The following is a 14902-nucleotide window of genomic DNA, read 5'->3' as shown; positions in this document are numbered from 1 at the left end:
ATTTCTAAACGTGCAGTAATCTCTCAATCTCCTCTGGAACTGTTAGTCTTCTCACACAAACCTTGGGGTTGAGCTTCCTTCACATCATTGGATTCATAGATCTGTTAGCGAAGACCAAGAGGGTGTTTTTGTGAAGGATTATTACATTGAACCTATCTTTTTTACCGTTAATTACATCGTAGAATAAAGCATACAGTAATTTAGCAGTCTGAATGAGTCAAGCGTTTGTTTGCTGTAATTATATCGTCTCATTTGATCCTCTTTACTCTAACCAAATAAGAAATAGCACTAACAAAAAATTGTATTGTAAATGTTGTGTACAGTAGTCACAATTATAGTTAAGGAAACGCAGGGCCAATGTTTTATTATACTACAGAAATTATTATTATTTATTTCAATGTACTACAGAAAAGTACATTGAAATAAAAATTGGATGCGCGTGCATATGACCTTTCTACCAGGAGATGGCAGTATTTTGCTGTTTACTTTAAAACCTGAACCCGAAGTTTGAGATTATACGTGTTTATCTTATTATTATTTTTTATCTTATTTATTATGTTTTTCCAAATCATTATTTGGGAACGCGAGCTTACTGGAGGCAAAGTTAAAAAAAAGGCAAAAATAATGTCCGCTGTTGGGCGCTTATTGTTAAAAATACTACGTGATGTTGTCAGAATAAACCCAGTCAGAGCAGCGAATTGCAATGTTGTGGATGTCAAAAAAGAGGATTTAAATTTTTGTGCATGTTCTCTGTAGCTGCAAGTATCAATTAATGTCATGTTTTGAAGAAAAAAAAACAAGTTTAAATGTTTTGTTTTAAAAAAAAATTGGTTTAGATGTATTCAGCCAAGGGATTTTCCTATCAGCTCAGCCTGACATGGATTTGCCTTTTCCTGTCAACCTTTTATCAGCCTTTAGAGTGAAACTGAGCTTTTAAAAAAAACTTCAGCGACTTTTTAATCTCATCCCTTAAACTTTATTTTTAAAATTAAATCACACCTGTCCTCCATAACATCCTGCTTTACTGATACTCCAGACAATTAATTAAATACAGTTTATACAGAGTTATATAAATATAACGAATGGCAAAACAAATAATCTCAAAAAGTGTGAACATATCATTGTAGTATTCAGTTTATTTATGTATAAATTGTGTAGAAAATTGAAAATACCTTGTACTGTATTACCATACTGTATTTTGCTCACCTACAGTAAAGGTAAATAATGACTTTGCTCTGCTATGAAAAAGAATACATTTTTGCTGCAGTCTTCCTCATACTAGAAGTAATAATTACAAGCTTGATACAGTGCACTGCAGGGGGTCATTGTCTGACTTGAGCAAAAACTTCTCGCAGCCATGGTGAATCCTCGTAGAGGCGAGGGTCACCCAGAAACTCTGCAGTCCTTTTGTAGAAATAGTAGTAGAACACAGAAGCTGCAGAATGAAAAAAGAGCACAATATAATATATATAATAATAATATAATATTATTATATAATATAATCCCAATTTACTATAATACCATTCTATTATAATCCCAATCACAAGATATTGTCAGGATAAAAATGGTGTTAAATGGTATTATACTGCAGATGTTGGCTGTACAGTTAATCAGGCCAATCCATAACAACTCAAACACTGAATTTCTCAAAGGACTATAACCGTCCCTCCTATTACCACATACAATAAGCATATTTGTGTAATCACTCCTTTAATCCAATTAGGGGTTTAGGCAGGATTATGACACACACATGGTCTGCTGAGATGGAGAGTTGGTATTTTACAGCCTGGGTAGAACACTAACTTGTCACGCCAAATTAGTCAATGTGACCAGAATTTATTTGAAAACATCTTTATTTTCTGAAATGTGAGATTTTACAAAAGTCAAAAATCTCTTTTCAATTATCTTATATTTATGGTCTCTGTACAATTGGATCCCAGGAGTGTCAGAATGTGTACAAATACATTTTAGTTCTAGTAACTGCAGTAGCAGTATTTAGCAGTCAACTATTTTTATATTCAAATAAAATGAGGACATTACCACTATGGCTTGTATGTATGACATGTTCTTTAATAGGACATTCATTCATTAATATATTAATATAATAGGACTTACCAGTTCTTTGGACTACAAAGAGCACCTGTAGTTTGTTTGTCCAAACAAACTTGTTGGTATTCATCCAACGCAGATTCTGGAAAATTAATTGGAAAAAACTATCTGAAAAGGTTCATTGCTATACAGTACAAAACAAGTGTTAAAGTATTTAGGTGAGTAGTTTATTTTCCTTAAATTATTTAACAGGCAATGCTTGTTATCAATATTAGAATATTTAGAAACATTCTCAGTAGCTTGCTAATTTGTGTGTCTCTACAATTCTGTATATAAAAATGCAACACGAAGCAAGAAATGTTAGTACTTTATGACAAAGGTAAACACTTCCCTGTGCCAGACAAATAGTGCTATTAAAGTGTGTTACAAGTGTTTTTCCACTAAATTTGCTTTTATTTGTGTTCTGACATACCAAAAGCCAGGAATGGAGTGTGACACTGAATGTCAGATAGAGAGCAGAGAGTATAAACAGAGTCCTGAATCGCTCCAGGAGTATTGCCACCAGACCGACCTGGAACACGTAGGTGTTGAACAGCATCAACAGAATAATGATCAGGTTAAACAGGATGGCAATGTCCTGGATACTGTGAAATACAAACACAAAACAAATAGAAAATGTAAGGACAGTAGCAATAAAAAAGAAAGTAGTGGAAACAAACGTCATTATTTTAAAAACCCGAGATAAGAGTAATGATGTTTTGCTGAAACAGTAGTTATTCTTGCTTACATAAAAAGTATGAGTTGAACAGCTTGTTCAGTTCTGAGAATTTCGCTGAAGGAGTTCACAAACAGGTCAAAGGAGAGCAGACTGAGTTGAATTAGTAGCACCAGAGAGTAGTTGCTGGTTTGAAGCCTATCTTGCCCAAAGGCTATATGTCCAGGTGGACTGTTGCTCCAGGAGGGATCCAAGGCTGCACCTCATTTGCACACAGGCTACATAGAAAAATCAATTTCACATCACAATAGTGTGGAATGTTAGTCCAAGTGGATGAGGTCTTTATAAGAATCCACTCCGATTTCCTGAATCTTTGCAAGAGTGTTTCGAAAAATCATTAGGGCTCCTGTAGGAGGGAAAGAAAATACATTAGTATTTTAAAACTGGGGAAAATGATCAGGGTGTGATAGAAGCTGCTGAAAATCACAGATGTGGTAGTTAGGGCAGTCTACTATAAAACCATCAGAACCTCAGAGGGACAGACATTGACTCTGATAATCAGTCCAGTAGATCCAGTAGTAGAACGTGAGAGGGTTGGTACGATGATGTTCGTTGATTACCACCATATTTATAAAATATTTGTCTCCAAACAGATTTATCTCAAAACTCCTAAATCTAGGTTTGAGCTGCTGTCTCTCACTGTGGATTTAAGTCTCTTTTTATCCTCACACTGATATTCAGACCTTGCACTGTTGTTCACACACAAGTTATTTTGCTTGACGGCATTAGATTGGTCAATAAATGTTAATCCTGTTCGGCCAATAACTTAGACTGGGTTTCCATCCCTGTTGTACTCTACACAGAAAAAAAAACCTCTTATCTTGCAATAATATTGAAAAGGTTACACAGTTTAGTAGGTACATTTTATCCTGACGCTGTCTTGTGAGAAGGAATGGTTTTAAAAAAGACTCCTTACTGGAACTAAAAATCTTTTTTATAGCTTTGAACTGCCACAGCAGGTGTGAAGAGGATTAGGAATTGGGATTTCAAACACTGAAGATTCAGACTGAGTCAGATGAATATTCTTATAAGTCTTTAGAGAATTGGTTATTATTGTACTTCTGCTAGCCATTGCTTAGCTTCTTTGTACATTATCTCAGAGCATACTGTGTAAGAACATAAAAAGGACTGCATTTGGAGGTGGATCAGCCTAATGCACTTGTCTGCCTGAGCTAGTAGGAGGTTGTTGTTACGACTCTACCTAATCTTCTTAAGAAACTTCTAACCACCATTACACCGTAAATAAAAAAATATATTACTACTGTCTCAGGAGGCTGCTGTGAAGTTTAGAGAAAGGTGTATTTACCTGACCAACAAAGTTATTGTTGGAGCCCGAGGAACCTGTTCAACACCACCATGTTGTACTCCAGACAGCACAGATTGACGGTTTGTAGCCGTCTTACAAACACAGAACAGGGCTTAACCCTATTCCCAACACACACGCACATATGCCTGCCTGCACACACACACACAGATACACAAGTTGGACTCTCAAACCCTTATGGTTAAAATTGTGTGTGTGATTGTGTGATTCTACATATGTCTGCAAGCAGTATCTTCTATCTTCATCCCATTCTTGCCTGACATAAAATTGCTTTTGAGTTTTATGTAACACCAAAGACTTGCAAGTTTTCTTTGTTTGTTTAGAAGGTCATTGTGAGATGAGGAACATGTGGTCACATGTGAGTAACTTTACCACTAGATGTAAATGAATTGTAAACAGTGTACCTTTAATTTTATCTTGCTTATTATAAACATTAACGGGGCTCCACTAAGCGCGTTTTTCCTGGTTTGGAAGCCACTCATTAGGAACATCAGGTTGTAATATCTCAATATCTCAAAAAATCCATGGGAAAAAAGTTAAAAGTGAGGGAAAACCACACGAGGGCGTTGTCGAAAGACAGAATAAACAGATCTCACCACAAGAGCACCTTGCTCCTTATTTATAGTATTTTACACATAAATATGTATATTTTAAAATGTTATTATAAATAGCCTTAATGTCCTAAAACAGCTTCTGGAAAGACTGCAAATCTACGCAGCTCTTCGTGTCTTCTCACACATCATTGAGAAAGTATTGCCTCCAGGACAGAAAAAAAAGGCAGTGAACATGTAAGGTGGCCCTGGGTGGAGTCAAAAGCAGCCCCAGAGTCCCACTCTTTTATACCAACACTTTGATTTTTGTGTTCTGGCTTCACTGACGTTTTGAGAGTCTTGGCAGAGAAGCGTGGAAAAAGAAGAATTGACATTTAAGGCTGTTTTCTCTCACATTTATATTTTCCCACTCGGACTGCGGCTCAGACAAACGGCAGGTAAGCGAGAGCAGGAAGTGTTCTGTGTTAGCTTCACATACGCGGACGCTGCCCCATTGTCTGTTAATCGACTGGTGTCTGTTTTCAGAATTGTGACGAAGGAAACATTAATGTAACGTTTGTGAAGCAACTAATGTGTCTAGGTTTGAAATTGGCGTCATTTAAGGGTTTACGTATGTATTCCCATCATTAGTGTAGCAGTATGGGCAGTAACTTTAGCGTTAGCCTTCACCGGCGGAGTGATGCGCTGCTGTGATCAGGTTTGACCGATGAGAGTTTTTTTTTTGAGGACGAGGCAGAGATTTAATGTCTCACAAAAACGTTCAAGAGTTTAAGAAATGATTTAAATCGTTGTGGTATTTGCGTTGCTAACTTTCAGTGTTGTCATGTCATGAATCATTTTAAAGTCATACGCGCTTTGCTTTAAACTCACTTTCTAAACGTTAAAAATTGGCATTCTTTCCGAGGCATTTTTCTGAGCAGTGCACATGGTTTTACTGCTCCACCAGTATAAACACAAACAGACAACAACCATTTGGAACTGTTCACAAGGACGTCTAGCCACATTTATTTATTAAAATATGAAAACAACGGCGAACAGTTATTGTTTAAAACTCACGAAATCTCATGATTTTATTTTATCTTTTGTTTTTTCCCCCAAAACATATATATATATATGTGTGTGTGTGTATTATCCGACCCTCAATGAACATAATTAAACAAAGATGTTAATTTTATTTACTAATAACACTGTGTGTCTGAATGACTACAAGCAAATCCCAAAAAAGCTACCCACGAAAGGTAGAAAAATATTCCATTTGTACTTTTGTGAGCAAAACATGTCTCAAAAAATGCATTTTACATAGAAGGTTTTGTCTTTTGTCACGGATATGTAATATTTTAGTTAAAAATGGCAGGAGTTTAGTCCTTATGCTGGAAACATGACTACTGTCTTCTGCTCTCACAGCAGCTTTTCCATTCATGTTTGTAACAAACATTTCTGGACCTCTACCAAGTAGTTACACTAATGCAATCTCTTAAGTAAATTGAAAGGGCATTAAATTACTGAATGTGAAGTGATTGCCGCATGGGAAACAGTTTATTAAATGTGTCTTTCAACCAAGATGGTGCATTAGTGAATAGATTAAAAGAAGAGACCGCACCTTGATGGGGATCTGTTTCCTCAATGCATATATTAGCAATGCAGTAGCATACTCTTTCTGTACTATTCTATTTTAAAAGATTCCTAAATGTGTAAAAAATTGACATGGGAAGCTCCCTGTCTTGGCTCAACAGCTCTTTAAAGGAAAAGAAAACAATTGTCAATACAGACTTTGTTAGACTTCATTTAACAGGCCCACAATATGTGGACCAACAGTAACAGCTGGGCAACAGACGGAACTCAGACAAACTCAATCATGTAGTGCACTCATCTGTGCTGAATGACGAGTGCAAGTCTGGGCTTGATGGGGAAGATCAGGGAAGGAAAGTGTATGGTTTGTAAAAGATCAAGAGTTATACAGATGTTTGTTTGTTTTAATTTTGGATCTTTTCACAGAACATATGTTTAACATCTTCACAGGCAGAACCAGTTAATATTTTAGCATTGTTTTTTGTGGTTTCAATGTTACCGACACTGATCTCCTTTTAGATGAAGTGAAGGTTGTGTAAGATAAGAATTTTAGTGCATCAAATGTTGTATGTCTGATCCACCCACAAAAGTGGAGATTGACTATAATTTCTTTCTTAAGCAGACTCCTGGATCTGACTAACTGCTTAGTCATTACTTTTGTCTGCATAGACATGGAATTGCTCACCTCAGTGTTTCTGTCTACACTGCTGATCTAGTGCTTACTCCCCCGTGGCCTGCATTAACTTTATAACAACTCATTTATAAAAAGTGTCTCACAGATTGCCTTTAAAACAAGGCTTTTATTATGGTTTTTTTTAGAGCAAAATTCCAATTTTTTTTGTAGTTTTTGTTTAAACATTGTTTAGCTGTAGCTAAATCTTAAGAAAAACAAAACAAAAACAAAAAAACACCTTGATTGGGGAATTGGGTTAATGGGACACTAGGCCTGTACTTAACAAGTGACCACAATTTTTGTTACTGTGCTGTATCGAATTGTAATTATTTAACAGAAGGTAACTTTAACCAGAATGAGGTTCATCTTCACCCACCTTTGCTACAAATAAAGCCTTGTGCAATAAGTGTATATAACAAAAAAAAAATCTCTGCGGTTTGTATTTTTTTTTTTAGGTACTTAGGAAATAAGAACAATGCATGACCTTTCTTTTTTTACTTACTCATTTCACAAGCTAATGACATGTTAGCCACAACTCACTGAGTGTGAGCTTCATCTGTAGCTCAAGGCCAATCTTGAAACCAACATCTATCACTGGACGGTCCAATGGTGCATCTCTAATTGATACTGAAGACACTAAAGCTACATTGGTCAGACCACTGTCAGAAAGGAGAATTCATTGGCTACAAAGTCGATTCAATTCAAAGCCTGCTGTGACACACAAGCCTACAACATGACACGTCTTTCATACTGATATTATTTACAGGTTTTACTCAATGTATTAATTGTATTTAGAAGTTACTTTTATTTTGTGATCTTGTGACCTAACTGATCCTATGACATCATACATTTCAGAATGGGGGCCTATGAAGAGAAAAACACTTGTGGTACCATCTGTCTGAAATACCTCCTGTTTACATTCAACTTTCTCTTCTGGGTAAGTTTTTTTTTTTTTTTAATTTAATTTATTTGGTTTGTCATTAATGGTGCCCCTGCAATTACTATGGCTTTTCAGTGCCGTAACATATCTCACCAAGTGTCATTATGAACCTCATCTACCTAAACCCAGTTCACTTCTATAACCTTGTTAATATGGGAAAATATTTCACTGTATACAATTTTCACTTTGAGGAGTTGGTAAACCAAAGAATTAAAACCCATTTTGATTTCTAATATTTACCATTTTCCTACATGGTTTTGCTTTTCAATAACAAATTATGTTATTATTTGAGTAGTAAATTTGTGGTCTTGTAAGAATGATTTTAGTCAAGTTGCATATTTTAGCAGAGGACAAAGAGAACATTTAAAGCAGAATTCCTCAAAACTTTCCACTGTTGAACTCCAGAGAAAAGCCCTATAAATAACTGCTTCTATATTTAGAGTGTACTTGGCTGTAGTGTTGCAGTCAGGCATTAGAGATGCAGCTTTTTGTGTTCGGTAATGAAGGATTTTCTTACGTTCACATTCGGAAAGCTCACTTGTAAATTGTTACAGTGGGATGATCATCTTTCTCTCATAGATGCAGTTTTTAATCTCAGTAATTTCAGTTTTGCCACACATTTCACAGGCTTGTATTTCTACCTTGAACCAAAATCAACAGAATAGCCCCAGTATGACACTTGAAATTGTTTTTTTGATTAGCTAGCTGTTCATTTCGTCCGAACTGTAGGATATACAGTAGTTACAGTCGTTTTAATGTAACTCTAAGAGGAGAGCTATAGTCATTCAACTGCATTTAAAATGCAAAAATATTCAATAAAATATTGAGCAGCAGCAAAGTAAGGATTTGTAACTTTCAATAGATTAAAATATATATTCTCCAATACACTGTTTGAACTTATCTTACCGTCTTGGCACTTGTTGCCCATCCTGAGCACAACCTCACTAATTCCACTGTTTTATAATTAATGATTATTATGGGATGTAAAGAGGTGCCTGAATGTATATCGAGCAATGTATATGTTAGCAACTTGCGCAATAAGAACAGAGACAGCATTGGTGTGTAAGACGTTGCTGAATTTTGTTGTATTTTATTTCTTTGACTTGCTGATGTCCTCAATAGTTTGGAGTAAAGCACTTTATAATGTTAAAACAAACTTCATACAATGATGTTATTATTTAGAGAGGTTGTTAATTAATGAACAACTGCCCCTCTTCCGTACCTTCCTCGGCCACTGTGGTGCAGTTTCAATCCTGTCTCGTTTCCTTCTCTACCTTTTTCACATTTAAACATTGAACACCAATTAAACTGGCCGCATGAATGAAAGCTTTGGCAAGAAGCAGTGCAGCACCATCTGCTGTGTTCCAGTATGTCAGATGGATTAGACTTCTTCTATTTTCCCATATGATTTTCTCTTGGCTAATATCGAAGATCTAGATTACAATGGAAAACATATATTTGCTTTCTAAATGTAAAATCTCAGCTCTTAAAATAATCACATCCCTAACCCTTTTATAAATAAAGGATGTTCTGCTTTATTTTATTATTATTTTTACTAGCTTTTATTTTGTGTGTGCATTATGCTATAATGGACCAGACACAGACCAAGTTTTTTTGCCTAACTTTAAACACATGTTCTCCTCTCAGTTGGCAGGGGGCGTGGTAATGGGAGTAGGTGTGTGGACCTTGGTTGAGAAGAGTGACTACATCAGCCTTCTCCCATCCATGACCTATGCTGCTTCTGCTTACATCCTGGTCTTGGCTGGAGCCATTGTCATGGTAACGGGCGTGCTGGGCTGTTGCGCCACCTTCAAGGAGCAGAGGAAACTGCTGCGTGTGGTAAGAGATTACAACACAGGAGGTTTACAGACATGTACTGTATATACTGTATGTCAGTATTTTAAACAAAAGCAACCTCAATACGTTTGCTTAAAGTAATTACTTGCATTCACCCATTAACTTATAGTGTTAACTCAGGAGAGCTACACATTCTGAATACACCTGTTAAAAATTATATATATATAGTCTATGTACATGGCAAGTGCCCACTTTGTCCAGATTATTTTGATACTGTAATCAGGATCTTATGGAGTTCTCATGTGACTCGCTCATACTGTATGTGTAATTGAAAGTAAGTTCACCACTCCTTTTGTCTATGTTGTGTGTGTGCTTTAGAGGTACAAGGTCTGTCCTAAGGAGCTGGGGTTAGAGCCATGAATCACACTGAAGGAAGTGTCAGTAAACAGAGATGTTACTAAGACTGTTTAAGATGTTGAGCTTTATGGAGCAGAGGAAGCAGCAGAGGAGTAGATTGTTTTCCTGTATGTGTTTAGTCCCTGGGTGATTGTCAACACAGTCTTCTAACCTAAAGGTCAACAAATTATACCACAAAAAAAAGCTGACAGAGTCAAATCACCCTCTGCAGGTCTTCAATAAACTCCCAGTTCCTTTTGATTACAGGAAAGGCCGTAATATACTGTAATATCAGGCTGGGAGCAATCAGTTTTGGGCAAAGTATGAGAGTAGTCAGAAGGAGATCAGAAAAAGGGGAGGGTGGTGGTTCTTCAATCACACAACGACTTAATGACTTGGAGAGAGGACAGGAAATCTTTTACAATCCAAATGACAAAACAAATAGAAAACTGTCCCCTCAGAGACTGGAACCACCTGGATGTGCCTGGCTCTCTGGTCACGTTCTGGCCTTATCAGGCCTCTTTTCCATTCTGAAGGGTTTTTTTGGGTACTGAAAGTCGTTGAAAGTTATTTAATTTTTAATACTAACTATATTATACTGTATTAAAATGTTATGTTTTTGCTCAAACAAGCACATTAACGATGAGACGGTGATTTAACATTTTACATTTTAATTGAAGCAGAAACTCAAGATCAAGCTTAGATTTGTAAAACTTGGCCCTTACAAATCGGTGTCTTTTGTTGCTCAGATAAAAAGTCAAGTCAAGAAAAAATTCAAGCAGTGTCATAGTTTTCATGTTTTTACTGACCAGTCAAAATCCTTTGACTGAATTATTTTTTAATATTATTTTTAACTTTTTGACACATCAGTGAACAATCCCATTCTCAGTCACCTGTAAAAGAAATATGCAAACAGTCTTTCTTTTGTTTCATAAATTCTTCAGGTCACTTGCTTTTAGACTGACAGCGAAGAATCTCCTGGTGTTTGGCCTCTGTGGGCTGAATACCTGACTAGAGAACAAGTTATGTTAAAAAAAAAGTCTTTTCCTAATATGGACACAGTTAAAGGATCTCTTTTTCAACTTGCTCCTGACTATTTGTTACATTTCTCTTACTTTTTTACCTTCTTTTCACTAATATAGGAAATATATGACTTGGCTTTTCTATTGTCCATATGCAGACTTGTCCCATTTTCCAGGAAATATAGTATACATACATAACACCTTGTCACTAACGTCTTCACAGCTGTTCAGCCCACTGCTGTTCTGCTACACAAAGTTTTTATAACAGGCTGTTTGTTTTGACTGTTGCACATAAACCTACAGCATTTGCTTAGCCACACTGCACAGTTTGTAAGGAAAGTCTCCTCTGCTTCCACAAGATCAATCTGACTTCCCAAACTGGAGATGTCTAATGCCTGTGCACAGCTTTTTTTAAAAAGTGATTCATGCAAAGATTGACTTTGACAGAAATTGTTTAAAAAAACACTTTATAAAGTGAGTATCTCAAATACAGAGTGAAAGAGAAAGTTAGTCTGAGGAATTTTTTCTTTGGCAGAAGAGAACAGCAACTGCTGTGTCCTGTCAGCACCTTAGGTTAATGGTCATAGTGGAGGTGGGACATTTTAAACACTCCATTAAGTGTAGCATCAGTGTGTGAGTTTATTGTTAATATGACTTTGAGTCTATGCTATTATACAGCCTAAAGTATTATAATGGCACTGAGACTGTGAACCAACCCTTTACAAGGAGAACACTATTTTCTTCCTTTAACCCTTTGACTCCAAACACTCATTGTACCATCAAAAACATCTAAATATCAGCTGCTCAACCTTGAGACAGACGGCTACCCTCAGGTCTAATCATCCCAATCAGTCACAGACCACATCCACTCTATCAAGCTAATGTTCTCTTCTCTGACCATGGCAGACCACTCAGGTCAGGGTCCTTTGCTGATAAGATCTGTTCCTGTCTGAAATACAGATAACGACAGAATGGTATGTCCTTCATATACCGGTAGCTCCTGGTCTGGACACAAAGTACATTCAAAGGATGAATAAACTTGATTAAAGGGCACCGAGTTTTGACAGGTTCATAGACCGTATATGACAAATCCAAATGAGATAGCCACACACTTGGACAATCCAGAACCTTTTTTTAAACCTGGAGCCAAAACCACTTACCAAGTGATTTTTATCTGAAAGCTGTCAGTAACACAGGCTGTCAGTCACATGTTGATATTGTTGGTTCATATACATAACTGACATCATGTTCTTAGAACATCTTAGACCTGAACCCATCTGTAGTTTTTTTTTTTTTTTTTTTTTCTGCCAACAAGTCAACACCTACTTGTTTACATCCAGTGTACTTTCTCAGCCTCTGTTACAGGGCCAGTAAATGTTTTTGGCTTGATGTTTTCCTTCTTAATTCTAAATTTTACTTAATGTAGTGTATTTTTTAAATGAATATTTGAATATTTTATTTTTATATAAATATTCAAATATGTCTATGAATATATTAATTGCAATGTAGATGTTTTAAGCTGTGATAAACATCAGAAAATCAAATACCTTGATTATTAAAAGAACCTTTTCACTTCATTTACATATTTTTTCTCCTTTTTTCTACCTCTCCTTCTATTATTATCTCATTATTATATTATATTGTTTTTATCTACAATATAAAGCACTTTAGAGTTGTATGCTGTATATGTATACATGTCATATATGCTGATCTTCATACCATACAGAGATCTGTGCATTTTCCTTTTCCTAGAATATGTCATTAACAGTTGTCTCTGTTAACTCTCCTGTCCACAGTACTTTGTCCTGCTGCTGTGCATCTTCCTGTTGGAGGTCCTGGCTGGTGTCCTGGCTTATATCTACTACCAGCAGGTAACACCTTGCTTTTTACTATACATATTAAGAATGTTGGTATAATCTTATTAAAAGAAATTGTTTAGGTAAAACACATTTAAACAGAGCCACACCTGTCATCATAAACCTATCCATCTACCGATGAATGAGAACGTATTTCAACAAAATAAAAACAAGATTGATTCAAATGTGTATAGTTATGCATGTAAATGTTTACTGTTTCTGATGTTTTCTGGTGTGATATGTGTTATCTGTAGTCAACAATTAGCTGATGCAGCTCTCCAGCAGCCAGCCTGACTCATCCTGGAACCTTGTGTCTTACTGTATGTCTTGTAGCTCAGCAACAGGACTTGTTTTATTATAGAAGTGCTCTCCCATCATTATAACTGCCTCATTCATAATAGAGAACTCATCTGAAAGCAGAGCCATGGCTGAGAGCCACAGTGCTGGCCTCCTCAGTCTCTTAGTCTTATTAAAATATGAACCACCACTCATCTTCTTCTCTCTTTTACCATTCTGCAGTCTTCTCTATGGCATTTTATTGCCAGATGTACATTCACATTTACCTGTATACAAGAGATCCCTCACCTGTTTACCTTCAAAATAGTTACATTTTGCACACAAAAAACAACAAGTTACACCTGCACATGTAATATGATAGTACCTCATTTTATTATTTAGTGTATTATTTTGACAATAACTTACTTTAATATTATTCAAGTTACATATTTTAAAGGTTTATACTAAACCCTTGTTACAGCTTATAGTTAAGAGGTAATGTAGCACTTTTCTTTAGTCTAAAACTTAAATCAGATCTTAATGTTTTTGTTTAATATTTAATTTTCACACGTTCAACATATTAAGAATATATTTTTACTGGGAATTTGTGCATTTAAAGTTTAAATGTGTAAGAAATGTCATTAGATATAATAGAAAAAAAGCAAGTACCTTCTCTCCATGAGGGCAGACGCTACTACAGTTGTGTCCAGCAGGTGGCGTATGTTGACTTATCATCTCTTGTGAAATCACACAGTGAAATGACTGCTGTTACGTTTTGGGATTATAGCGGGTCCATGATAAGACGAGCACTGCAGGCTTCGTTTGGTCATGCAACCTCACGTTTTTCACGTCTGATCATAGTTTTATCTGGTGAGTGAAGAGCTGCACTGGTGGTCTCTCCCACCACTGCTGTGTCTGTATATTGAGCCATTTTAAACCTTGAATCACTGGTGTCGCCTCACGGCTGCTGACTGTCAACAGGTAACATTTTATAAGGCAGAACTCTATCCTGTCTTTTTAAAATCAGTTTCCATATCTCCTCCTTCTCCCAGCTCATCTCTGCCACTTTATCCTCCATCTTTTTTTTTTATATAATTCATTCCCACAATATCTCCTTCACACTTTGATTTACAGTGTTTTTTCTCCAGCTGGCTTGTTGCCATAGAAACTGAGCCCCCCATACCTTCAGCTCCTCCCGTTGTCTGCCACTGGTCTAGGGCAAGAAAATTCTTTGCCCTGGTTTTGTCCTTGTCTTACCCACTGATGTTAGAGCATCAACCTGTATGAGAGTCTTTACGCGCGTTATGAATAATGTCAGCTGCGAAGTCCGCAGTCATAACTAATCTGTCATTAATAACTGCGCCCCTGCTAGATAGAGATTCACTGTAGTGTAGCAGACTGGCCTACATGTGTCTGTGTTTGTGTGTGAACAGCTGAATGAAGAGCTGAAGCAGAACCTGAGGGAAACCATGATCAACAAATATCAGAAGGAGAATTATCAACACATCACCAGAGCTGTGGACAAGCTGCAACAGGAGGTGAGTCTGTCTGCTGATGGAGGGATATCCCACTGTCCATTGGGAGGACAAGTTAAACTAATGTAACGTAGAATCTTGTTTTGATTTTTAAAGCAGATATCAGTGGTTTCTTACCCTAACTAGGACACACACTGCT

The 14902-nt window shown here is 36.5% G+C and overlaps 2 protein-coding genes across 3 annotated transcripts in view; one reads left to right on the top strand and one right to left on the bottom strand.

Annotated features, from left to right (window-relative positions):
- Positions 1 to 796: 796 nt before the first annotated feature.
- LOC103398636 (transmembrane protein 138-like) lies at positions 797 to 2709 on the bottom strand. The gene is made up of 3 exons (XM_025053713.1): positions 2522 to 2709; positions 2116 to 2191; positions 797 to 1435 (listed from the first exon to the last, which is right to left on the bottom strand). Exons 1-3 carry the CDS (start codon positions 2645 to 2647, stop codon positions 1323 to 1325), a joined length of 315 nt encoding a protein of 104 aa, XP_024909481.1. The 5' UTR covers positions 2648 to 2709; the 3' UTR covers positions 797 to 1322.
- A 2018-nt stretch (positions 2710 to 4727) lies between these two features.
- LOC103398635 (CD151 antigen-like) overlaps positions 4728 to 14902 on the top strand; it is a 12361-nt gene continuing 2186 nt past the window's right edge. Inside the window, exons 1-5 of one of the 2 annotated variants that reach the window (XM_025053714.1) lie at positions 4728 to 5136; positions 7797 to 7878; positions 9529 to 9720; positions 12893 to 12967; positions 14662 to 14766. In XM_025053714.1, coding sequence (XP_024909482.1) covers positions 7798 to 7878; positions 9529 to 9720; positions 12893 to 12967; positions 14662 to 14766 — 453 coding nt within the window. In that variant the 5' untranslated portion in view covers positions 4728 to 5136; position 7797. The remainder of the gene's footprint in view (positions 5137 to 7796; positions 7879 to 9528; positions 9721 to 12892; positions 12968 to 14661; positions 14767 to 14902) is intronic. The other variant, XM_008337306.3, reaches the window with a different exon arrangement.

Source organism: Cynoglossus semilaevis, unplaced genomic scaffold (genome assembly GCF_000523025.1).
Source record: "Cynoglossus semilaevis isolate Cse_v1.0 unplaced genomic scaffold, Cse_v1.0 scaffold1431, whole genome shotgun sequence".
NCBI lineage: Eukaryota > Metazoa > Chordata > Actinopteri > Pleuronectiformes > Cynoglossidae > Cynoglossus > Cynoglossus semilaevis.
Note: the sequence above shows the minus strand (reverse complement) of the source record. Positions and strands in the feature narration are given on the sequence as shown.

Bases quoted from the DNA above. Each gene is read 5' to 3' on its own strand.
- LOC103398636 (XM_025053713.1), bottom strand. From the start codon at position 2,647: ATGCTGTTCAACACCTACGTGTTCCAGGTCGGTCTGGTGGCAATACTC. The intron at 2,192-2,521 runs GTATGTCAGAAC...TTAATTTTCCAG, and splicing joins CACTCCATTCCTGGCTTTTG to AATCTGCGTTGGATGAATAC. The intron at 1,436-2,115 runs GTAAGTCCTATT...TTCATTCTGCAG, and splicing joins CTTTGTAGTCCAAAGAACTG to CTTCTGTGTTCTACTACTAT.